The 26,592-nt window shown below is 36.7% G+C and overlaps 1 protein-coding gene across 1 annotated transcript in view; it reads left to right on the top strand.

The window, feature by feature from the left end:
- Window positions 1–23,204, top strand: part of LOC129277700 (uncharacterized) — a 31,049-nt gene extending 7,845 nt beyond the window's left edge. The window contains exons 3-6 of the mRNA XM_064110800.1: window positions 5,190–5,342; window positions 14,234–14,284; window positions 19,581–19,688; window positions 22,896–23,204. Coding sequence (XP_063966870.1) covers window positions 5,190–5,342; window positions 14,234–14,284; window positions 19,581–19,688; window positions 22,896–22,958 — 375 coding nt within the window. The 3' untranslated portion in view covers window positions 22,959–23,204. The remainder of the gene's footprint in view (window positions 1–5,189; window positions 5,343–14,233; window positions 14,285–19,580; window positions 19,689–22,895) is intronic.
- The last annotated feature ends 3,388 nt before the right edge of the window (window positions 23,205–26,592 follow it).

The following is a 26,592-nucleotide window of genomic DNA, read 5'->3' as shown; positions in this document are numbered from 1 at the left end:
GATACAACCCTTGTGTTCTGATCTTTACTTCTGTTTAATTAATTATAGATAACATAAATGTTAGAAATAAAAGAAATTCATTTACTTTAGAACATAGAAGTGATAGATGACAACATTGAATTAAAAGAAAACCATGCCAAAATTAAAATTCCTAACTCCTTAATTAATCACATATTGTTCATGCTAAAATTTTGTATGGATGTCGTATATACGAGATAAACAAGCACTTCGCAAATGGCATTGATGATATAAATAAACATTTCATATATATATTTAAAAATTTATTCCTGTATCCCCCTAATCATGATAATGTATTCGCCTAAAGGCGTGGTGGTTGTTTGCTTCATCAAAATACACATAAAAATCTGAGGATTGATGGCATTGTTTGCTTCATTTGTTTTACAGAAACGAGATACAAACCATGTGTTCTGATCTTTACTTCTGTTTAATTAATTATAGATGAAATAAATGTTAAAAACAAAAGAAATGCATTTACTTTAGAACATAGAAGTGATAGATGACAACATTGAATTAAAAGAAAACCATGCCAAAATTAAAATTCCTAACTCCTTAATTAATCACATATTGTTCATGCTAAAATTTTGTATGGATGTCATATATACGAGATAAACAAGCACTTCGCAAATGGCATTGATGATATAAATAAACATTACATATAAATAAGAATTCATTCCTTTATCCCCCTAATCATGATAATGTATTCGCCTCAAGGTGTGGTGGTTGTTTGCTTTATCAAAATAAAAATCAGTGGATTGATGGCATTGGATCTTAAAGATTAAAGGTCATGTCCGGGCAAGAAAAAATGTAGATTCTGATAAAAAAATCAAGCAAGCATAACGCTGAAAATTTCATCAAAATCGGACTATGTAAAATGAGACTGTTATGACATTTTAAAGTTTCGCTTCTTAAAAAAAAATAATAATAAGTCATAATTATGCACAACTCAGTGACATGTGAATGAGAGAGTCGATGGTGTTCTATCCCTCATTTACTATTTCTATTATTTTTTTGTATTGTTTGAATTATACAATATTTCAAGTTTTACAGATTTGACAATGAGGACAACTCGACTGAACCATGGCAATTCCACATGTTTAGGGAGGAAGAAAACTTTGTTTTAGAGCAATGGGGAGAAAATTAGAATATTTCATATAAAATACAAAAGAATGAGTGAGCATGGTGAGTGAGTGAGTGACGTCATCAGTTCCCTCATTTGCGTACAGACCATGATGTGCATAACTGTTTTGTGAAATAAAGCGAGATTTAAAAATGACCTAACTTTCTTATATTGAATCCGGTTTTGAAGAGATCTTCAATGTTGGGCCGGATTTGTCCTTTAAAGACCACCAAAATCCGAGAAAAAAAAATATATATTCGAAAAACCCTAATCATATTGGTCTATTATGATATTTACAATGAAATTTTGGAATGTCAATAGGTTCTATTAGTGTTTTACATCCTATGTTAATTAAAGTTGTCAACATTGTTCTTGTCGATTTATCTCATGTTATCCATATAATAATAATAATAATAATATAGGGTATTTATATTGCGCACATATCCACCTTGTTAGGTGCTCAAGGCGCTCCTATATATTACCCGGCTAAGCTAGGCGTTCATAGCGCACACAGCTTTTTAAGGAATTAAGCAATATCCATTTTTTGTTGTGTGTGTGGGGGGGGGGGGGGTATGTTGCTTCCTCGAATGTGATCCCTGCCTATAACCTTTATAAACAAGCACACTACTTCTTTATATGCGTAGGTCACTACTGCACTTAAAAAAACATCAATCAACCCTCAAAATCAAATTATTGATGTTACATTCTAAATAATTCACGTATAATTTGTTTTCTTCTCTTTTTTTCTTCCTGTATTTTGATTCATGAATACTGAGATATACGCCTACGCATACTATTCCGAAGTAATTACTTTCGATGTGTCATTCCATCTCTCTGTAATTATCTGAATCACGGTAGCTCCCTTCACACGGTCGAGTGAAACTTTAGGGGCTAAGATGTATCTTAGTTCCGAGTGGGATTTTAGATAGTGGAATGAAATACTGTCTCAAAGTTACTTTCCTTTTATTTTCTCCCCATAGACATGGTGAAATAGACACACACCCTTATTCAGTGGATTTATTCCGATCTCAATGGTAGGGGACATGATAATCAATATTCAGCCGCCCTTAAGTTTAAAAAGATTAGGGGCTGCCCAAAATCAAGCGCTCTTTCTAAAGAAGAAAAGGTAACGTGTATCAAAAAACGTGTGAGATATTATTACCATCTCTTTTGTGATGACACCACTAATTATTTGCTTTAGTATTAAGTACTGTTAGCACATCGAACGTTGCAACTGGAGTTGAACAAGACCCCAAGTTGTAAACGAGCGAAGCGATCTAGCTAATCCCCCCCCCCTTTTTTTAAATACTTATTTCATGTGCTCCTATCGTCTTTTTAAGGGGACGAATATGAGAGGTTGAAGAAGCCTGATGTACCGTCATAATAATATTGTGAGTGAGTGCAGCAAGTCAGATTATGAAAAACTGTCCTAATTTTGTTTAGTATTAGGGTAAATGGTAAAGGAAACTGTGAACTTGACTATAACCATTTTAAATAACAGGAAAGGAAGTGACCGAATTTCTTTTTCAACTTTAAACCCAAACTGATGAGAGGCGAGATGAAATTATAATTTCCTTACTTTAAAACATAGAGAGATTTTTATAATCAGTCACCAGGGTGCCTTTATTAAAATCGCAGTAAGTATCATTTGGCAATACGCGGAAATATTACTCAAAGGGGTAGTCCGGGCTGAAATAAATAGAGTAAAATTCACTGAGCAAAATGCTGGAAATTTTATCAAAATCGGACAACAAATAGCGAAGTTATTGAATTTTAAATTTTATCAATATTTTGTGAAAACAGTCATATGCACATCACCATGAATATTCATTAGGTGGGCTGATGATGTCATATCCCCACTTTCCCTTTTCTTATGTTATTACATGAAATCATAATTGATTCATTATTTCAAATATGTGTAAATGATGTGTCTCCATTATGATGGAATAAGTTGCGGGAATAAATAACTGATGCATTTAATCAGTTGTCAATCCAATTGTTTTAGTTCTTGGTAGAGATATTTTGAATAAACTTAATTTCATGTAATAAAATACAAAAGAACAAGTGGGGATATGACATCATCAGCCCACCTAATGAACCATGCCTAGAACTAACCTAGAACTGTTTCACCGGAATATTGCAAATCATTGAAATTCAGCTTTGTTATTTGCTGTCCAATTATCAAATTTTCAGCATTTTGCTCTGTGAATTTTACTCTATTAATTGAGATATGAATAACTCCAGCCTGGACGATCCCTTTAAAGGGATGGTCCGAGCTGAAAATATTTATATCCTAATATTTTTAGAGTAAAATTCCCAAAGCAAAATGCTGAAAATTTCATCGAAATCGGATAACAAATAACGAAGTTATTGAATTTTAAAGTTTATCAATATTTTGTGAAAACAGTTATATACACATCGTCATGAATATGCATTAGGTGGGCTGACGTATCACATCCCCACTTTCCTTTTTGTTATGTTATTACATGAAATCATAATATTTTTCATACATGTGTAAATGATGTGTCTCCATTATGATGAAATAAGTTGCAGCAATAAATAATTGATGTACTTAACCAGTTGTCAATCCAATTGTTTTAGTTCTTGGTAGAAAATTTTTGAATAATCCTAATTGCATATAATAAAATGCAAAAGAACAAGTGGGGATATGACATCATCAGCCCACCTAATGAATATTCATAAAGACATGCCTAGAACTATTTCACCGGAATAATGTAAAACTTTGAAATTCAATAACTTTGTTATTTGTGATCCGGTTTTGATCATATTTTCAGCATTTTGCTCTGTGAATTTTAATATATTAATTGAGATATAAATATTTCCAGCCTGGACCATCCCTTTAAAACGAATAAAACGAATAAAATGTGTGACAGAAGAGGTATACATTTTATCATAGAAACCGGCAATTTGTTTGTACCCTAAAAGGACATATATGAATTAGGAAAAATACATTTATGCAAGTGAACCAAAAAAATGTAGAAAAAGACGATTATGAATAATCCTTACTTGGAATAAAGAGCTTATTTAGATCAAAAGCAAAAAGTTATTACCATTGTCAAAAAGAGATGATCGTAAATAATCCTTACATGGAATAAAGGGCTTTTTTAGATCAATATTTAAGTTATAAGCATTTCATATTGTAATTAGAGGTGATCGAAAGTCTTTTCTGAAAAAAATGATAGCATTAACAAAATATGGAAGGAATTACTGGCTCAAGTATTTCAAACGCATTGATTTTAATGAATGTCATGAAAAATCATAATACTCCTTTCGTGAAGCGTTTGATATAGACCGCCCATTCGCCCCTGAATAGATACCCCCCCCCCCTTCGCAAGTGTACTTAAAGCATGTTTTGATTTTTATATATTCACTGCAAACGTATTCATCTGCCAATTCCTACGATTTTTTCGGAGATATGGTACACATTTGATCAAGTTATTTTGGTATGTGAAAGCAAGAGAGTGGAGCGACTGAGTGAGATGTTTAGCATTCAAAACGAAACGAGTCAATTTATAGGCACTACTTTGGCGCAGATGAAACGTCATGACTCTATAATATTAGTGTAGAAATAATAATGCATTCCTTGAAAAGCTGGATGGATAATTGTACATGTACCCCCTCCCCTCCCCTGAAAAGTATAGGGGATGTATCCTCTATTCCCCTGGATTTTCGCCATTGCCCCCCCCCCTCTTTTTTCTTTAACTCTTCTTGCCTTTAGCAATCTGGGCGCATACAATCGTACCAAGATTTTTTTTGGTGAAAGCGCACACTCTGAGGGTCTACACAACTTTGTTCAAGACAAATATAACTTGAGCTATAGCTTTGATTATATATATATATATATATATATATATAATATATATATATGTATGTTTGTATGTATATATATATATATATATATATATATATATATATATATACAAATATTTTTTGACGGGTTCTGTGCTATAAAATTTTTCATCAATGTTCAACTTCTTTTCTAACAACTATTATCTCCTCTTCATCATTTTCCCTTGTATGATTCTTGTAGGAGAAGCTGATAGAACGGGAGCGGGAGCTAGCGCAGAATGAGGTCCGGCGGGAGCGGGATCTGATCATTCGTGGGCTCATCCCGGATCCCGAGGAGCACAAGAAGCGCCAGACCAAGAGGGGCTCATGGGGCTCCCTTCGGAGGCACAAAGTGGTAAGTCCAGTCCCCCTCTCGTGTGTGTTTCGCCAGATTTTATTTCTAACACACAGCACAATCCTGACATAACGCGAGTAGGCCTGTTTGCTAATAAAAATCAATATAAGCTCACGATGACGGTCTCATGCGTTCATTAATTGTTTTTATATGTTGTTGTTGTTGTTGTTAAGAGGTTACGTTTATGCTCACATAGTTATTTTGGATTCACTATGTATTATGACTACAATGAATTATTTTCGTATATTTTTATATGTATTGTATTATTTTGAACGCAGTAATAATAAGCAAGCAAGCAAGCAAAGAATATCTTTATAGACATGATAAAAGCAAAATTGGAATTTACAATTACCATTTCAACAAATTTGTTGCGATGGAGGAATATCTAAAAGGAATACTCCGGGCTGAAGATATTCATATCTAAATTAATATAGTAAGATTTACAGAGCAAAATGCTGAAAATTTAATCAAAATCGGATAACAAATAACGAAGTTATTGAATTTTTGAATTTGCATTATTCCGATGAAACATTTCTAGGCATGTCTTCATGAATATTCATTAGGTGGGATGATGATGTCACATCCCCACTTTCCTTTTTCTTATGTTATTACATGAAATCATAAATGTTTCATTTTATCATAAATGTGTAAATAAAGTCTCTCCATTAATATGATGAAATGAGTTGCAGCAAGAAATAACTAATGCACTTTGTCAGTTGTCAATCCAATCGTTTATGTTCTTGGTGGAACATTCTTGAATAAACCTAATTTTATTTAATAAAATACAAAAGAACAAGTGGGAATATGAAATCATCAGCCCACCTGATGAATATTCATGAAGACATGCCTATAGAACTGTTTCACCGAAATAATGCAATCTAATAATACAATTATAATGAAATAATAATGAAAATAATAAAAATAGTAATAAAATTCAATAACTTCATTATTTTGTCACCTAATTTTGATCAAACTTACAGTATTTTGCTTTGTGATTTTTACTCTTTTTCTTAAAGTATATATATCTTCAGCCCGGGCATCCCTTTAACCTCGATCAGCATGCTTCGAGTTCTTTATTATATACCTCAGTAACACTTGCTCTCCGGCGGCCGTACGGCGAGTCGAAAAGAGTCGTTTTATTCATTTTTATTCAAACCCCCTTTATGTAGCTGGTACAAAAAATGCTAAAACGGCTGTCTTCGACTCGCCGTACGGCGGCCGTAGAGCAAATGTGACCGAGGTATTATTCTTAGAGGCCGTTCTCATTACGCTTTATAAAAATAGTTTACTGGAAACCGATTCAGGAAACCACTTTGGTAGATTTCATTTTCATTTCATTTCATTTCGTTTATTTCCATTTTCAACAATTACAGTTTATTTTGTACATTTTAACATATAAATAACAAAACATATTTCAAGTATTCCTGTACAAAAATTATATTCAAGATTATTACATATCAGGTTGGAAATGGAGGAGGCTGCTAAAAAGCGGAGCTTGTAGAGTGCAGCCTCCCAATAAATATTCTTGTAGTTGCATAACATATAAAAATCTAAATAATAACTATAGAGCATGAACCAGTTAAATTAAAAGGAAATAGGGGAAATTAAAATAGAAAAGGAAATAAGAAAAAGAGAGATTAAAGGTCTCCAGAATCCAGCCCCAGCACTCACAGACGGACCTCGTTGATCAACAGGAAAACGAAAGAGATGGAAAAGCGTACGTGACATGATAATCATGTTTGATTTAAAAAAAAATACAAGAGTTTGAGTGATGAAGAGTTAAATTCAATGGTTATCTTGGAGAAATTTTTTGAACTTATATTTGAAAGAATTAAGGCTTGGTGATTCTTTGATGTCTTTATTAATAGTTCCCCAGAGTTTAGGGCCTTCAAAAGTAAAAATAGATTTTGCAAGGATGGTCCGGGGTAGTGGTAAATGGAATTCATCTGATTGACGTGTGGGATATTTGTGAAGAGTTTTGTTTTTGTTAAATGAAGAATTAAATATGAATGGTAACATATTATTGTTTAACTGATACATGAATTGACCTAAGTTATATTGGTACAGTGTTTTTATTTTTAGAATGTTATTGTTAAAAAACAACTCATCGCTTTGCTAGCGTTCCCACTTGATCACACGAAAGTGGTTTTCAAAATCACTTCACGCAAAGCGCTCTTGTTGCTGTGGAAACGCTCTCAGTGGGATGACACGTTTCGCGCGAAATTCGAAACCGCAGCATAGGCATTATACACCTGTCGTGTGGAGTAGCGCGCTCAAAATGTGCGAAGATCGCTTCCCGAAGAACGGTTGTGTCCTCACTTACGCTAAAACCAGTTTAACGAGGCAAAGCGATCTTGAAAACTACATCGCGAGGTGGTTTTCCAAACTGGTTTGGAAGATCGCTTCCAAGACCGCTTCGACGTTCTCACTACGCGTTAAACTAGTTTCCACTAAACTAGTTTTAGGAACGTAGTGAGAACAGCCTCTTACAGTCTGCTGTGTGCAGACTCTTCACTCGAGTTAAGTGGTATGAATCCGGGGTATGAATGCGCAGTCTATACAAAGATGAAGTAGCAAGTTTTATATGTGCTCGTCTCTGTGTGAAGACCCACTCGTTGGTCAAAGTTTCAATCAGGGTCTGTGCCTACAGACTAGTACTCAATTCGAGGGAGCACCAGGTCAAAATCAGATCACCACTTAAGCTATAGGGTTACACCAAAACCGAATTCTTCCGAATAAAGTCGGACTGGTTCTGCGTTTTTTCTGCCAAAATATGGCCTGGTTCGGATGGATTCGGTGGATTCGGAACCCTATTCGTCTCTGATTCGGAAAGCTCCCCGAATAGAGACAAAATGGGTCCCGAATAGGTCACGATTCAGCGCAGAATCGCCAAGAATCGATCCGGACCAATTTGGCCATCCCGAATAAAGCCGAATGCGACCCAAATAGTGGCAAGAATCGAGCCAAAATGTGCAGGGACCTGGGAACGATTTTTTCAGTGGGGGTGCTGAAATCTCTCCTCAAAGGTGGGGGGGGGGGGGGAGCCTAGGGACACAATTGAGTTTTCCATAATTACACACACACATACACCTCTCACACACACACACACACATATATTATATATAATATTACTTCTTAGCTTTCTTCTTATAAAAGAACAAAGATATACTGTATAATTAGATAACTCGATAACTGAAGCGCGAGCTATTTTTTTGGGGGAAATTTTGTGTATTTTGTCCTGAAAATTGAACATTTTGAGCAATGTTTGTGGTCCTGAACAAGATAAGTATGTGACAAATAATAACTGCGAACGCGATCAGATATTTTTTTTAGATACGCTCTGGTCTGATCGAAAGTGAACTGTTATAAGGACTGTTTGCAGTAACCCATTAAGACGATACACATATCAACAATCAAATAATGCGAGTGCGAAGCGCGAGCGGAAATAAAAATGCGATTCAGACTTAAAAGTGGGACATCTTAAGCACTTTTCTAATCATGAACAGGATAGGTTTATATAACTATACAATTGATGCGAGCGGGAAGCGCGAGCGGAAATAAAAATGAGATTTCAGACCTAAAAACAGGACATCTTAAGCACTTTTCTAATCATGAACAGGTTAGGTATATAACTATTCAATTGATGCGAGCGCCAAGCGCGACCGGAAACAAAATCGAGATTTCATACCAAAAAACGAGACATTCTAAGCACTTTTCTAATCATGAACAGGATAGGTATAATTGTAACTATACAATTGATGCGAGCGCCAAGCGCGAGCGGAAACAAAATTAATATTTCAGACCTATAATCGGGACATTCTATTCATGTTTTGTAAATCAAGAAAATGATGGGTAATTGGATATATTCGTACATTAATAATGTGAGCGCGAAGCGCGAGCAGAAATTTTTTGATATTCTGATCTGAAACTCCACACTGAATTTAATAAGGTTTGAACAGATAAAGAAAAAATCAGACGAACATAAGAATAAAGATTTGATCAAAATCCGACAAGGAATATCAATGTTATTGCATTTTAAAGATTAGTATTATTCCGGTGAAACAGTTTTAAGCATGTCTTCATTGATATTCAATGAGCAAACTGATGATGTTATATCCCCACTTTTTCTTTTGTATTTTATTATATAAAATTAGATTTATTCAATATTTTCCCTTCAAGAACCAAAAACAGTTGAATTGACAACTGATTTAGTCTATGAGATATTCTTTGCTGCAACTTATTTAATTATAAGGGAGACATATCTTTCACACTGGTATGAAAAAATTGAAAAATTTGATTCCATGTAATAACGCAAGAAACAGGATAGTGAGGATGTGACATCTTCAACCCACATGGGCGGAAATCCGAGAGGGGACAGGGGGACGTGTCCTCCCTACCAAAATAGTAGGGGGACACAATATCAAATGTCCCCCTTACTAGTTTTGGTCCTTCATGGAGAAAAATACATCACTTCACAATCGAAATAATACCTTTTGGACTAAATGACCTTACATTTTGGGTGAAAACCTTTTTTTTTTTTTTTGGGGGGGGGGGGGAGGGGGGGCTTGTCAAATTTTGTTAGGGTTAAAATGACCTTACATTTAGGGTGATCCCTTTTTTTTTGCTCGTCAAATTTTCCAGTCCCTGGAGTAGCCCCAAAACAAGCTGCGTATCTGAATAAACATGCGTGCGCGTGTTTATAGTAAGACCTAGTATCTGGGCATTCACATTTTTTATTATAAAAATCAATAATGCGAGCGCGAAGCGCGAGCAGAAAATATTTGATATTCCGATCTGAAAAAGGGTGAATTTAAACACTATTTTAAGTACTGTGTCGGAAAATTCTGAAGTGGGGGGGGGGGGGGGTTACAAAACGTCGTTCATTTTCATTACATTTCTGTCATTTATCAACTTATACCACTAGATTTCCAGTAGGTGCTGCCTATGGAAAATAACACATGCAGCACCCCCAGCACCCGCGCTTCCCAGGGCCATGGGGCAGGGCGAAAAAGACTGAAATTTTATTTCTGTTGTCTGACTTGTATTTGTTTATACAAAACACGGGCGGTCGGGCGCGCGCACACTTGATTCGACATAAAACCTGGAAGTTTCAAGTCCAACCACACCCTTATCCCATAATGTCCCCCCCTGCTATGCTATCAAGTAGTGTGTAAACCACTATGACCCTTTTTACACAGGATTTCTTAGCCCCGGACTATCGCTAACCCCGTACTATCCTTAACCCCGTACTATTTTTTTTCCTTTTTACACATGCCAAATTGTTATTGCTAACCCCGGATAAGGAATGCTTGCTTTTCACACACGAAACTCGCTAACCCCGGACTAGTGGTTTTTGTCGATCATTCATAGTACAAGTACTTCACTCGTACCTTTTTACACACGCTACAATTTCCTTAACCCCGTACTATAAGTGGGGCCAAATTGCCATTTAGCCCCACCTATAGTATGGGGTTAAGCTTAGCCCACTTTCGTTTTACACTAGCGATCTTAACCCCGTACTATCGCTCTTAGCACCGCAATTGCTGGGATAACCCTGCTTTTTTGCAGGGCCAAATAATCCCGTACTAAAGGTGGGGTTAGCCCACTTTGCAAAAATGCTGTGTAAAAAGAAATACCCTTTTTACACAGGATTTTCTTAGCCCCGGACTATCGCTAACCCCGTACTATCCTTAACCCCGTACTATTTTTTTTCCTTTTTACACATGCCAAATTGTTATTGCTAACCCCGGATAAGGAATGCTTGCTTTTCACACACGAAACTCGCTAACCCCGGACTAGTGGTGTTTGTCGATCATTCGTAGTACAAGTACTTCACTCGTACCTTTTTACACACGCTACAATTTCCTTAACCCCGTACTATAGGTGGGGCTAAATTGCCATTTAGCCCCACCTATAGTACGGGGTTAAGCTTAGCCCACTTTCGTTTTACACTATAGCGATCTTAACCCCGTACTATCGCTCTTAGCACCGCAATTGCTGGGATAACCCTGCTTTTTTGCAGGGCCAAATAATCCCGTACTAAAGGTGGGGTTAGCCCACTTTGCAAAATTGCTGTGTAAAAAGAAAGTGGGCTAAGCTTAACCCCGTACTATAGGTGGGGCTAAATGGCAATTTAGCCCCACCTATAGTACGGGGTTAAGGAAATTTTAGCGTGTGTAAAAAGGGTAAAAGTGGGCTAAGCTTAACCCCGTACTATAGGTGGGGCTAAATGGCAATTTAGCCCCACCTATAGTACGGGGTTAAGGAAATTTTAGCGTGTGTAAAAAGGGTATAAGATTATCACGTATCGCGCGCGACCACGTATGTATCGGAGTGCCGGAGCTTGATTGAATCGCGTTATATGAGGGATGTTATTGGATATGTGAAAGACTACTGTATGTAAATGATTTGCGATTGTCGGATGTGATAATAATGTACATTATAACATATATAAAAAATACAAACTGAAAGTGAACCTGATTTCGTGGGGGTGCTGCCTATGGAAAATAATACACGCAGCACCCCCAGCACCCCCGCTTCCCAGGTCCCTGCGAATGTGACGCGAATGCTCCGCTTACAACCGAATGAAGACCCGAATGTTGACCCGGATCGGAACGAATATGGTAAAATGCACGAGCTCGGACCGATACGCCCGGAACGATACGAATAGGTCCGAATCTGCCTAGAATATCCCAAATGCATCACTTGATCCAACCGAATGTTATTTATTTCGTTTATTTCCATCTCCAAAATGTACAATTTGATTCGTATATTTTGATATACAAATTTAAGCAAAAAAACATATTTAAAATACAAGCTTGTAGAGTGCCGTCATCTGAATACTCCCAAATTTGGCCCGAATGAAATTTGTTGTTGCCACATTCGGGAGAATTTTGGAGGGTATTCGGCTGGTTTTCATCGTTTCAAAACTAGCCGAATTCCTCCGCGAATGTTCCCGAATCCCTCCCGAATTTCCTCGCATTCGCGGAGGGAGAACAGAATACTCCCGAAACCACCCAAATACGTGTATTCGGATGGATTCGCAGCAGATTCGGTTCCGGTGTAACCATAGCTTTAATGATAATAATAATAAAGGTATATTTACCCAGGGTAGCCACTTCAGTTCCGAAAACTGTTCTCCCAGCGGGCCCTGCTATTATTACCCGGCTAAGCTAGGCTACCTACTCGGTGCACACAGCTTTTTTTAGGAATTACTTCCTGCCGGTACCCATTTACCTCACCTGGGTCGAGTGCAGCACACTGTGGATGAATTCTTTGCTGAAGGAAATTACGCCATGGCTGGGATTTGAACCCACGTACGACCCTCTGTTTCAAAGTCCGGAGACTAATCCACTGGGCCACGACGCTCCACGCTTTAATAAGAATGGTACATGATCTACTTGCATGTATAATATGTATGATACACACCCATGACGGACGGAGTAGACAAGATTAATTAGTTGGATTAGTACGTCACTTTTCATGAGAAAAGTTATCAATCTCGTTGTTCAAGCTAATTGATATCTTTCTAATTTAACCATATAAAACACGCACCACTTAAATCAATTATTGTCCGATCATTCAGAACGACAACAATGTTGTAGGCGCAAAGAAAATTAGCCCTTTCGGACCTCGAATTTAATTTAAGGTTGTTGTTTTTCATCGAATTTAGCATTAAGACCTTTAGTGAAACTGATTTTAAGTGATGTTATCAATTTTCGAAAGGTCGCCAAATGAGAATTAGGCATTATATTATACGATTACTCATACAGTACAAGTCGCCGGACAAATGAAAAAAAAAGAAGGGAGAAAATGAAAAGAGCAATGCAATAAAGACATGAGCAGAAAAGCAAAAAAAAAAGAATGGAAGAAGAAAGACGTGACTTGGAGATTTACTAGCGAAGTAACTATTCGGTGAATATTCCCCTTACATATTCATACATGTATTAAGTATCATTAGAAAGACATCGGATTTAGTACATCATGTACGCCTACAGTCATGGCGTAAAGAAAAAAAAAGCGCCATTAATGCTTCTTAGTAAATCAAAATGATGTCTTAAAAGGTCAAAAGAGAAATACAAAGATAAGGTGGCATGCGCCAAAATCATAACATGTCACAGTATAGGGTATACCCTGATTCGATCTCTACTCTCTCTTTTACTAAAAGAATACTTTAAAAAAAATGATAAGTTTTCTGCAGTTGCGCCACAAAGTCCCGAAACAAAATTGTTATGTAGTAGGAAACCAAATCATTTCAAAGTCCCAAATGCAAATGATGATTTTTGGTTATTCATATATTATATTTTGTATACCTGATGTAGCATTTGTTTGTATTTTGCATGTTTTTATGACTGGAAAATAAGTACAATACAATACAATCTGAGACAAAGATATGGGGGGCACATACCATGCCTGTTTATAGGAAGTAGCGGCGACATCATGTAACGAAGTGGGAAAGGGGGGGGGGGGTTGAGCCGTGTTAGTTCCTTCCGGATCTGTGGTAGTAGAAATCAACCACCTATACATTGGTATGTGTATGGGGGTAATTAGCAGATCACAACTCCATGGTATGTGCTTAAATTATTGATGATATCAGGACGTCATAAATGAATGGTTGAATGGTTCTTTTTTATGTTGTTTTTCAGAGGAATATTTGCCCCTCTGATTTTTAAAAAACGTTGATATTTTCTTTCCCTCCGTGACGTTTTGACCGGAGGTAGAAAACACAAAATCAATTTTTAAAAATGCTAAGAAATAAACGATATTAAGCTTTAAAAATCGAAAGGGGAGCCCCCCCCCCCGTCCCCTGGGGTCGTCAAATATGGCCGTATGACATGATGTCGTGTATTAGGGTTATTATTATTTATTTTTTCAATGATTATTTTCAACAGAGGACGAAGAAGGGGTCATCAAGTGCGAGGCCCCCTCATCCGAAAGAAAATGTAAGTTGATATACCTTGTCTCGTATATTTCATAAAATGGGACGATCTTTAATACTACAGAATAATATTTTTTTGATAATTATGAATATATATAGGCCCTATGAATAATATCAAAGCCCTTTGGAAGCGCATATAGACGTTATTCATAATGTGTTATGCGCTATACAACAACTGACTATATTATTATTATTTACTTATGTGAACATGTGAACACTGTTGGGAAATTGATAAATCAATTTCATAATTTCATAATTACATAACCAATCACATGTTTTTCAGAAAAGGCCTAACCTAATTCTTGAACTCTCCTTTTTGTTTCATATTACACAATCGATCACATTTTCTTTTTTATATAATATGCCTGAACCTTCTTGAACTTTCCTTTTTGTGTCATATTTCTTAATACACAACCCATCATATTCTCGTTTTTACAATATAGGCCTAACCTTCGGAAACTCCTCTTTTTTGTTTCTTATTCACTTGTCATTTTCCTTTATCCCTACTGGAATAAACACAGTGTCCCACAGTGGGGGTCACAGTGTGTTCACAATGTGGATAACGAGGTAAAATCACATTCACACTGTTAAATTTGAGTATTTCAACAGTGTGAATCACATGTTCACATGGTCGACCGTGTGAACACGCTGTGAACAGTCACACTGTCGAGGTGTCCACAGTGTGGTAACATCTTCACACTGTTGAATTTGAGCATTTTAACACTGAGAATAATATTTTCACATAGTCCACACTGTGAACACACTGTGACCATACTGTGTGACACTGGTGTTATATCCATCAGGGGCCCGTTGCAGAAAGAGTTGCAATCAATCGCAACTCCAAAAATCATGCGCAACTTGATTTTCAACCAATCAACAGCGCGCATTTGGGACTTGCGTTTAAACGCAACTCTTTCTGCAACGGGCCCCAGGGCAGGGATATTTTTTTTCTTCATGTTTTCATTGGTTGAAAACTGCGGTGAGTGAGGGCGGTTCCTCCCTTTCCTTGTTTTGATCGCCCCCACACTCGGTTTTGTTAAAAACTGAGGTACATCGAGGATTAGATTGGATTATCTGAAGTAAAAAAAAAAAAAAAGGAATAAAATATGATTTTAAAAAATCTTCAAATTATATGAAATTCCATTTAAAATAAAATTTAAGGATTACTTTCATTTTAATACATTCTAAATCTCAAAAGATTTTGAAAGGAATTAGCCTAATTTATATTTCCTTTGATCATATAAGCACCGATCATCGTCGAACTGAATGAATATTTGACCAGAAATAATGAGTGGATTAAGAAAAATTCAGGTCATAAACAAAATGATTATTGAAAATAGTCATATTGTGAATAAAAAAAAATTGTGGAAACTCATTTAACTTTTGAGAAGAATCCAATACTATATACAGTTTCCGTTGACGTAACGTGTTTATTCAAGCGCTCACGGAAATTGATTAACTCAGTCATATTTTGATCAGTCTTTTCAACACACAGTTTCCACTCCTTAGGAAAATTTCTGCAAGTCGCGTTCTGCACAGAAATATTATTGCTTACTCCTGTCATTATTGATTATGATAAGTTTTTCCAACAAACATCCTCCACTCCCTAGGTAGCATTGCAGAAAGTAATCTAATGCTCCCAGAAACTGATTTCCCCGGTTAGTACCGGAGTCGGTCTTTTTTTCTCGAACACACCTTTTCCGCTCCATGGGGAACATTCAAAAGCATTGCCGTGTGCTCACAGAAATTGATTGCATCGGTGATTGTGGGATTCGATTAGTGTTTTTCAAAACACTTTCCGCTCCCTGGGTGAGCATTCCAGTATATTGCCGTGTGCTTATACAGGAATAGATTCCCCCAGTCATTGTCTATTTCGATCAGTCAGTCTATCACACACACTATCCATTCCCTGGGGAACAAGTAACTGTTTTCTTACAGGAACTGATTATCCCGGTCTTTATGGGATTCGATTAGCTTTTGTTAAACACATTCTCCAATCCCTGGGAGCATTGTGACAAATCGCAATGTACTCACAGGAATTGATTATCCCGATCATTATAGGATTCGATAAGTCAATCTAACGCACACTATCCATTCCCCGGTGAAGAAGTCATCGTTTGCTTCCAGGTATTGATTACCCCGGTCACTATCGGATTAGATCTTTTTTTCTCAAACACCTCCTCTGCTCCCTGGGGAGCATTCCAAAATATTGCTGTGTGCTCTCGTTTTCTCTCATCCTTGGGGAGAATGGCAACAATACGCCGTGTGCTCACAGGAATATCCCTACATGCCCTAGGCACTATCGTAGTCGATCTTTTTTTCTCTCCAACACCATTTTCCACTCACAGGGGAGCATCCCAACATACTGCCGTGTGCTCAAGAATTGATAAATCCGGTCATTTTCGAGTCGATCTATCTTTTTTTCTCCAAAAGACATTTTCCGCTGCCTGTGGACCATCACAAAATATTGCCGTGTGCCACAGAAACCAATTTCCCCAGTCGTTACCGGATTCGATTATTTTTCAAACCCACGTTCTTCACTCCCCTTGGAGCATTGATTGCAGCAAGATGCCGCGTGGGGTGCTCGCAGCCTTGGAAGAACTTAGAATTTAACTTTAACTTCCGGGGGATACGCATTCACCGCCTACATGGATGGAGCGAAGAAAATATAGATAATTGTTTTACCTGGAAATTATATTAGTTTGCAGGATCAAAGTCCAATTAAAGTTGGTCTGGATATTTTGTGTAACAGAACTGTGTTGTCCAAATAGAGTGATACAGCAAAGTAGAGACCGTGATAAACTTCCGCTACGTCACTTTTTTTTTGTTTAATTAAGTAACCATTTATTTAAATCACATTATATGTAATAATGGACCGCGGAATGTTTTTTGAGAGTTTGTGTGTGTGCATGGGAGGGGGGGCTGAGCCAAAAGTGAGGTGAGGGTTGACCACACCAAACAGCTACAATCAAGTGGTTTTGTTTACGTTTTTGTACACGCTTATTGAAAAGAGTGAGGGGTCTGAACCCAGAACCCCCACCCCTCCCCGGTCCCTTGGCGATTGCTTCACACGCTAGATGACGCGGTTAAACCGCAGACTGGACTTCAGAGACCTTTTTCATGTCCAACGCATGAAATATAAAATATTTCAATTTTTGTAGACTTTAAAAATGTTATGACAGGCGATATCTGTCGTGCCACTTATTCTCATTTAATTCCATTTCTATAATGCATGTTATGCCTTAAGTGCAGATGTTCTGTCTCGACTTTTAATGAAGTTCCTGTCAAATATTCATAAATATCCCTTGAGCAGAAATCACTGTGATACAATTAAAAAGAATGGAATACTAATCTCTTCCATCAATTTTCATTATCCGGGATCTAACAGAATATCAATTTGACCTGAGGATAAAATCATCTAACAAACCATTTTTTATTGAAATCATCCAGTTTTACCGGAAGAAAATTAGAAAAGATTCTTTTTTATCGTGTTGAATTTTCCTTTCTGATGACTTGATATTAGTTGCATTTGACATTTGCCCTATTGGGCTATCCAACCAATTCCCTTATTTTTCACGGTGAAATGAATTGTGAAACAAGTGGAATGTTGAAGTAAAAAAATGTTTATGTAAATAATTTTATTGATAACTTCGTTAATTCATGAAAATATCCATATTCTGTGTAGGCTATGGAAGTATTGACGTAATTTATACTGATTTGTTATTAATTTAAATCAATTTATTTATAAATTATTGATTTTTATTAATCAGGTTTGTTGGCTTATAATTGATTTCTGGGTTCATCTTTTTGGGTTTTTGTTGTTTCTGTTTGTTTTATGTACTTGGGATAAATTGGAATATTGTGGTTAATCTTCCTTCTCTCTTACACACACACAAATCCGCACCCACCCTCACGCACCCTCACACACAAAACACACTATCTATTTCTCTCCCCCCCCCCCCCCCTCTCTACCCCTACCTCTTTTTCCATCCCTCCTCCCCCCCTCTCTCTCTGTCTCTCTCAATCAAGCTGGTCTACAACCCTCGGCCCGCATCTCTCTCATACTCATGATAATGAACACCTCCCCCAATAGCTTCCACCCCCCCCTCTCTCTCTCTCTGCAGACCATATTGGCCAAAAAACGACGGCCGTACCCTTTTTCCTTCTCTACTCCTCCTCATCTGCAAAGTTCATTGCCAAAACAAGATGTTTTGAAACTCACTCATCACCACGGATAAAAAGAACAGTGACTTTCAATATTGTGTCATTTTGCAACTTTTGAATTTTGACCTTGCCCCACATTTCAAGGCACTGCACCTCGATCCATGTGAACCATAATCATCATGCAGGGTATCATTTTAAAGAGAATTCAATGATCTATCCATTGATATCAGTCACACATTAATAGTCACTAACAACCCTGGATTTAGCACTATACATACAACCCTATTGCAACCCTTACCCTAATCTTAGACGAAATAAATCCCGGAGCAATTGTCGCAGGAGCAAATGTCGTGTCAATTTAGTCTACCTAATTGTGATTTCCAAGCTTTAGAAACAGTTAAGCCGGGAAAACCGAGTCCACGACCCCGTTACATAAAACTTGCAATTGATTGTGTATAAAAAAAAAAGATCAGCTTTACGATCAATCACCATGCTTTAGGTTTGGGGCCCAGACCGACTTATCGCGGTAAATTGTCAATTCGTCTATTTACAACTCGTCCACCCATCACATGGTCTACCTTCATTTAGTCTGACATTCCGTCCATCAACATTTCGTCTAACAACAATTTTGGTCCAATTTTACCAATTGTAAATCAACCCCTATAGCTTGGCAGTAAGGTAATAACTTTTGTCGGCGTGGAGTCGTCGTTGTGACAATGGAGTTAATTTTCATGGCTCTGTTTTTGGTTTTGGATGAGTTTGGTGACAAGAAATCAGGAATCAATTAATCCTTGATCTTGAGACTCGGAGCACACAAGGGTCGGTTTGTTTGTTTGTTTGTTTATTTATTTATTTTCCAATTATTAAAAAACACAATACATAGATATATATAACATAAATAAATAACATAAATGCCACAGAAACGAAAAAAAAAAACAGAACAAGAAGCTCAAGCCGTATATTGATTGATTGCTAACGAATTTATTTCATTCAAAATTTTCAACAAAGTTACAAATTAAAGCCAAATATAACATAACGTTATATCTCTTATTTTACTATTCTAACCAGACAGTAATTATACAATCTTGGCCTTTCTATTTTTAAAAACTTTATATATATATAATCTTAATATTCAGATGCCAGAGGGGATTTCGAGCTACCAGAAAAGGATATTGTGCTCTTCAAATTTTCGCGACTTCACCGATGAAATAGGTTCAGGCTCATCTAGCACAGGAACTAATAATGTAAGTCTTCGTTTGTATTTTAAGTTTTATTAGTTTTTCAGGATTTCCTGATAACAAATCACCGATTATAAATATAACATTAAGTTTGTCAAATGATCCGAACAAAGAAAATGCTAATGCTAAGAGCATGCGATGAGATTGCGGATTGGAACGTTTCATCTATCCGCAGCTAAACATAAAGGGACTGCGTTTTTTTTTTTTTGAAATTGAGAAATTTCTATTATTCATCGAACAATTCCAGGGAAATTATTAAAACAAGAATCTGTTGTAATCCTTCCACATGATTGGCTTGAACTAGGAGAGATTAGGGGGTGTTCTATCTGCGACATACGGAAGAATCGAGAACAGAGTATGTATTTGGAAATGAACGTCATATGGCAAAGAGAGGTCTTTGTCGAAAGTTGGTGAATCGGAACATTATAGGTTTGTCCTAAGTTTCAGAGCCGGCGAACAATTGCCAAAAATATTTCGTTCGTCCAGAAGCAAGGGTTAATCCGCTATTTTGATTCATCGATTCTCGACCAAGACCTCGCCGTGGTTCTTTTGTCATGACGTCGGGCATTAATGACAATAGATTTTCTCTGTTCGTAAATCATCCGGACGTCACTGAAAGAAAACTCAATCCAATATATTGATTTAAATGCAGGATAAATCCGAGAAATAAACTTCATTAAAAAAACGGAAAGAGCGAATCACATGTAATAAATAATGAGTAATTGGTTATCATGATTGTCGAAATGTGTAATTTCCTTTCGCTGCATAATTTTCTGCATTATGTTACAGGTGGCTTTTAAAGGATTTACCTGTCAGGCCGTAAGCAAAAGTTTATCCGATTCTTTATTTTACTTATGGTGCGTTCATTCAACCTTCTCAAGCTAAAATTATACTCTAAAGAAGTTTGAGTAATTGCTGTCACATGAATTCACATGGGTCACGACAACAGAGGAGTTTGTTCGTTAACAAAAAAAGCACGTTTCATTTGCAATTTTCACTATTTTTTTTTTTTTTTAGATATCCGAATAATCTTCTTAAGGAGTGCCTACTAATCGCTATAAAGCTAAATGCAAAATAGTGATCATGAGTTTTAATAGAAAAAAGGGTCCTAATCTATTCTCCCACTCCCCGAATTACAGACAAACTTTCTGTAAAGAAAGGGTTAATTTGCCACTCACATCTAATATAATAATCTTATGAAGCACAAACACACGCCAAGTCCGTAACAAAGAGAAAAATGGGGCCTAATCTCGGTAAACCGACATTCTTGAATATTTCCAAAGAGAATTTCATTGCATATCAGATATTGATCATAATTTACTTGATATCATGCATATAACGGGGAAAGCAATATTCCACCCCAATTTATTTTTAGATATCCGAATAAACTTCTTAAGGAGTGTCTACTTGTCTCTATAAGGCTAAATGCAAAATAGTGATCATGATTTTTAATAGAAAAAAGGGTCCTAATCTACTCTCCCACTCCCCGAGTTAGAGACAAACTTTCTGTTAAAAAAAGTTAATTTGCCACTCACATTACTCATGTCAGTAACGTTATGAACAATCTAATTGAGCACAAACAAAGTCCGTAAAAAAGAAAAATGAAAATGATTAACACCCCCCCCCCCGAAATCATGTAGCATTTAAAGTTTGTACACTGGTATTTTTTATGTGCGAATGCATATCAAAGTGATTGCTTTATTGGTTCGACTTATTAATTCTAATCATTTGATCAATAGAACGCATCAAATTTAAAATTGGTTATTATTGTGTTGAGCTTTTGTCTTCTTGTAGTTCTTTTACCCTTTTCTCAAAATTTTCATTAACGTTTTAAAGTCTTGTCTATGGCTTAATACGTCATAACATGTACCGGGGAGCTTGTTGCGTTTGGCGCCATAGTGATGACAACACTCCCGCAAAGTTGAAAATCTATATATTACTGTTGTGAAAAGAAACGTTTTATTTAATCCGGAGCAAAGATTATTCAGGACAAATAAAATAAAACAAAATAAATCAAAATAAAATCGCGAATAGCCTTCGCAAAGATACCCGAACGCCTTCAAAAGGATCTTTATTCACCATTGATCAGCTGTCACTTTTTCACGCAATGCATCTTGGGACATCCTTTGATGCGACTCCGTGGAGAGACAGATCCTGACACGGCAACATTTTTAATTTACGTTGTCATGGTAACGGAATAATAAGCAGAGCGCCGGCCCTCAACAGGCGATATCTCATCGGTAAAATGATGATCATTACGAGATGTCTCTCGAGTTTTTAGGTTGCATTGTACAAAAACGTAACAAATTAAACGGACCGTTTCTATTCTCGCAGGGGAGTCCGTCTGTCTGCACCTATTTTCCTACAATCCATCACCATGATCACATCACACCTTGATTTTTCACTTTCCCATCTTTCATCTCTACTACATCATCTTATTATCAGATGTGATAGGGTTACAACAAAACGGTTCAGATCCACCCACCCTCCCCCACTTCCGGGGTATTATGCGATCGATCGGGGGTAATCCGCTTTCGGAAATGAATTGTGACAACTACAAGATGATATCAGATCCCTAATATGTTTGATGGCGCATCTGAATGACCAGGTCCTGCGGCGTAACGAGCAAAAAAAGTTCCAGTGGGCCAGACATATGGCACATGGGGAAAAATTTCTAAAGAGCTGCGAGAGCGCGAGCAAAAATGTAGATTTTTTTTCCATACAAGTGTCTTATTTAGATTTTGACATAATATTCACAAAATAATATAATATTTCACCTTTTTTCTTTCCTTTTCCTCCTCACTTCGTAGTCCTGAAAACATTTAGGGGGTACTTGGCTCCAAGCCTCCCACCTGTGTTCGGCCTCAAAAATACCACCTGCTACCTCCCCCCGCCCCCCCCCCCCCAAAAAAAAAGGAAATTGAAATTTAAAAAAATGCTAGTAAAAAACAGTGTTTTTCTGGGTTTGACACATCGAGATTATTATTATTTTATGTTAAATGTTAACCTGAATAATATTGGTACGACCGTCTATCTATCTCTCTTCTCCTCCCTCCCCCCCCCCACTCTCTCACCACTTCTCTTATTTCCCCATCAGTCTTTCTCTATACACATTTCCGATTTTCTTCAATTATCACGATCCGTTGTTCACTTTTCACCGTTTTCTTACAATAATTTCATTGCTTCCGTCTCCCATTTCGTTTTCTCTTCCAGGAATCGTCGGGATCGAGACGAGCTTCGCGCGAAGGGACAAAACCCAGATCCTCGGGGAAATAACTTGTCAACAAACCTGTAAACAGATCATCGTATCAAGTTTTCAAAGTATTTTAAAGCTGCATTCCCTAGTCACGTATACCGTTACATTCGCAGAGCTATTTCAATTTCCCACTTAAAATTTCAACATGCCAAGGTCAATATTCTACACAAAAAGGAAAGCTTGTTTAATTTGTAAATATATTTTTGTATATACATTTTGTAAAAGTAAAGGATGATATTGAGCTTCCAGTCTGTAATATGATAATAATTGACGATAATTATTTTAAAATAAATAAAGATGTATTGACAAAGTATAAAGGTTGTAGTATTGTTTACTTTGCTCGTCCCATCTCGTTTTATTTTTGAAAAACAGTGTCTGATAATTGGCAAGTCATATTGTGTGCTCACGATACAGCTGGCCTGTTTGACGTAGTAAAATTAAAGTTTAAAGTACCTTTCACAACTTTCGTAAACAGTGAAAACTACGTGGTGTTATAAAAACTGCTACACTGCAAAAACTATGGTGTTGATTTAACACCAGCCCGGAATCTATATATGTCCACACCAGAGAAGTATTGAAACAACACCAGTTTGGAATCAAACCGATGCTGTTTTAATACTAATTGGTGTTGTATAAACACCTATCTGGTGTTAGACCAAAACGAAACTGATGTTGTTTAACACTTCTCTGGTGTGGACATGTATAGATTCCGGGCTGGTGTTAAATCAACACCAGAGCTTTTTGCAGTGTATTATTTTGAATACCATCGAAGCTTCAGAGTTGCATCTGCCTGAGTTGGTGGCGAAATATTGTATCTTCCATTCTGGAAGGAACACGGCGTTACACAGTGTGTTCCTATAGTGAACTATGTAAAAATATTATTCACAGTGGTAAAATATTTAAATTGAGCTTATTTTTATTTGATGTTGATTGTAATTTTATGTAAATGATTGTAAAGGGTTATGCAATTCGGCTTTTCAGCCGCTATAGATACCCTTGTTGAAATAAACCGTTTTAGATAAATAAATAAATAAAATGCTCAAATTCAACAGTGTGAATAAAGTTTCACACTGGACACCTCGACAGTGTGACTATTCACACCGTGTTCACACGGTCGACTATGTGAATATGTGGTTCACACTACTCAACGTTAACAGTGTTAATGTGATTTTACATTGTTTTCCACACTGTGAACACATGCACTGTGACACTGTCTTCTTACTGGTGGAGTTGTCATGTTGAATAAATAGCATCATCATGTCAATTATAGTGAGATACATTGACTTACGCGTCCATTTCAACTCTTTGTAAGACGGGGCTACAAAGTCGAACATTATTTTTGGCACTTTCCCCTGGGCTATCTTTTTTTTCTTAACCTGGAGACACCCCTGTGCTTGTGTTCTAACCATCTACATGATATAAACAACACTCACTTAAACTGACCTGATTTATCCCTGTATGATGTAAACAGATTGTTTGTAAAGAAAACTAATTACCCTCTGACGTACGCGAAAGATTAATGGTTTCGCAACATCAATATAAAGATACACGGTATATCTTCTTTGAGGGCTTGTTCCGCACGCACACCCACCCACCCATACACACTCACACAATCCTGACGCGCGCGTGACGCACACACCTGTGACCACGTATACTCTTTAGTTAAGGAATGTAAAGAGCCCATCTAACTTCTTGTCGTCTGACAACTGCTTGTAAACGACTTAATAAGCAAACATTCATTCATCTATCATTCCTCAAGTAAACATTCATGTATTTTATTGATCTATTTCATCAAATCGCAGTCTGATATTACGATTGGCGTATTTTGTGGTAACATGACCTTGATGATTTGGTGTATATTATCAGTATTTTCAAGATGTCGTTCTTAGTTAATTTGATTTAGGCGTGTTGTCATAAGTGTGCGTGCGTCTTTACCTTTATATTCTACGGCGAACCCGCTGAGCGTGCCATTGTCCATTTTTCTTTCCTACGGGTCAGTGCTCTTGCCATTCAAGACGCCAGCGTGCCCTTTTGCAGCGAAAACGGAAGCGTTCGCTTTTATCTTTTCTTCTGACATGCTTCGGTTGGCTCTCCGATAATATGTTTTTGCATTAGCGCCCTCTATGTTCACGATATCGGCGTTTTAGGCAAACTATTGAACGCCCGATCTCTAGTCACTGATCTGAATATCATTGTGTCCTTGTATCGGTGTGCCTAGTCCATTGGGGGTACATTTTCCAAAGTTACGCTTTCACAATTTCTTTTTATAGTTTTTCGTTTCAGGTTTCAGTAGTGACAAAGTTCAATTAGATTTAGATTTGATTTTTTTAAATAGAACGAGTTGTTTTATTTTGAAGAATATACCGTTAAGACACCGACTTTCTAAAAGTAAATGTTCAGGCGCGGGTAAGATTTTTTTTCATCACACTGAGCCCACACAGTCAGCATTGTCGGGTGAAAAGGAAAAATATGGAATTGTCCTTAACTTCTTTGTAAACGAAATGCAAAACCCTTTGCAAAAGATGCAATATAAATCATACCTGGGTCCTAAAATGATGGCATTTAAATATCTACATTGAAACGCTATACTGTGACAAAAAAATAATAAACTCATAAAATGCAAGCGTTTTTGTGGGAAAATGGACAAGGGCATCGTTGAAATTCATATTTGAGCTAAACATAGGCCTATATCTAATTTAGCCAAAGTGCACAACAATTTTACTCTTATCATACATTATGTTTAAACATTAACATGCTAGAAACTTATATATTCACACATAATACAGATGTCGTGCAAAACAAACGAATAAAATATCATTAATTTGAACTTTTAAAAATTAAATTGGATGCTCAAGCAGTTATATCGGTCATTGTTGATTAAATGCACAATTCTTGAATTTCATTGCCCGAAATTTAGAACAAGTAAAAAGAAAAAGTATTTTCGTTACTTTGTAAGACCATTTCAAACATCTTTACTTTCAAACGAAATCAAAAGCACTTAACAATTTAGTATAAAAATTATCAAATTTGAGGTAGTCTTGACCATGAATTGAGTTGAATGTTTATAAAGGAATTATAGCGTATTTTAATGAATCCCATTCTAAACTTTGAATGACCGATGTCTCCGGGGAAAAAATATCGCGTGAATTAAAATGCAAATTAACACATTTAAGTGACTCTGACATGAAATTGGACATGAAAACCTATATTATCTTTTTACCTGGGATCCGTCTTTATTCTCTTATCAATTTCCCCTGTGATCTAGAGTACTAAGTGACCAAGTGTTCTTGATTACCATCCAGCAGACACAGAACCGAAGGGGGTCTGGGCTGAAGCCTCCACACTCTTTTTCCTCCAAATAGCGTACAAAACGTAAAAAGTACCATGATTTTATGCATGGTGATCCCCTTCAAAACCGTTCGGCGGTTGGGGAAGGCTTAATTATTTCTTTCAATTTTTCAGTTCTACTCACAATATTTAATTTTGTCAACTTAATTTTAATGGCTTCTTTTTTTTCATCCAACTTCATTTCTTCCTTTGAATTTTTCTAAACCTTTTCTATACTTATTTTTTTAACCTTCACGTTTGACTTATACAGTAGCGCATATTGCCGTTGATTTCTTCTTCCTATCAAATATCTGAATTTATCTGCAA

The sequence above is a fragment of the Lytechinus pictus genome, chromosome 15 (genome assembly GCF_037042905.1).
Source record: "Lytechinus pictus isolate F3 Inbred chromosome 15, Lp3.0, whole genome shotgun sequence".
NCBI lineage: Eukaryota > Metazoa > Echinodermata > Echinoidea > Temnopleuroida > Toxopneustidae > Lytechinus > Lytechinus pictus.
Note: the sequence above shows the minus strand (reverse complement) of the source record. Positions and strands in the feature narration are given on the sequence as shown.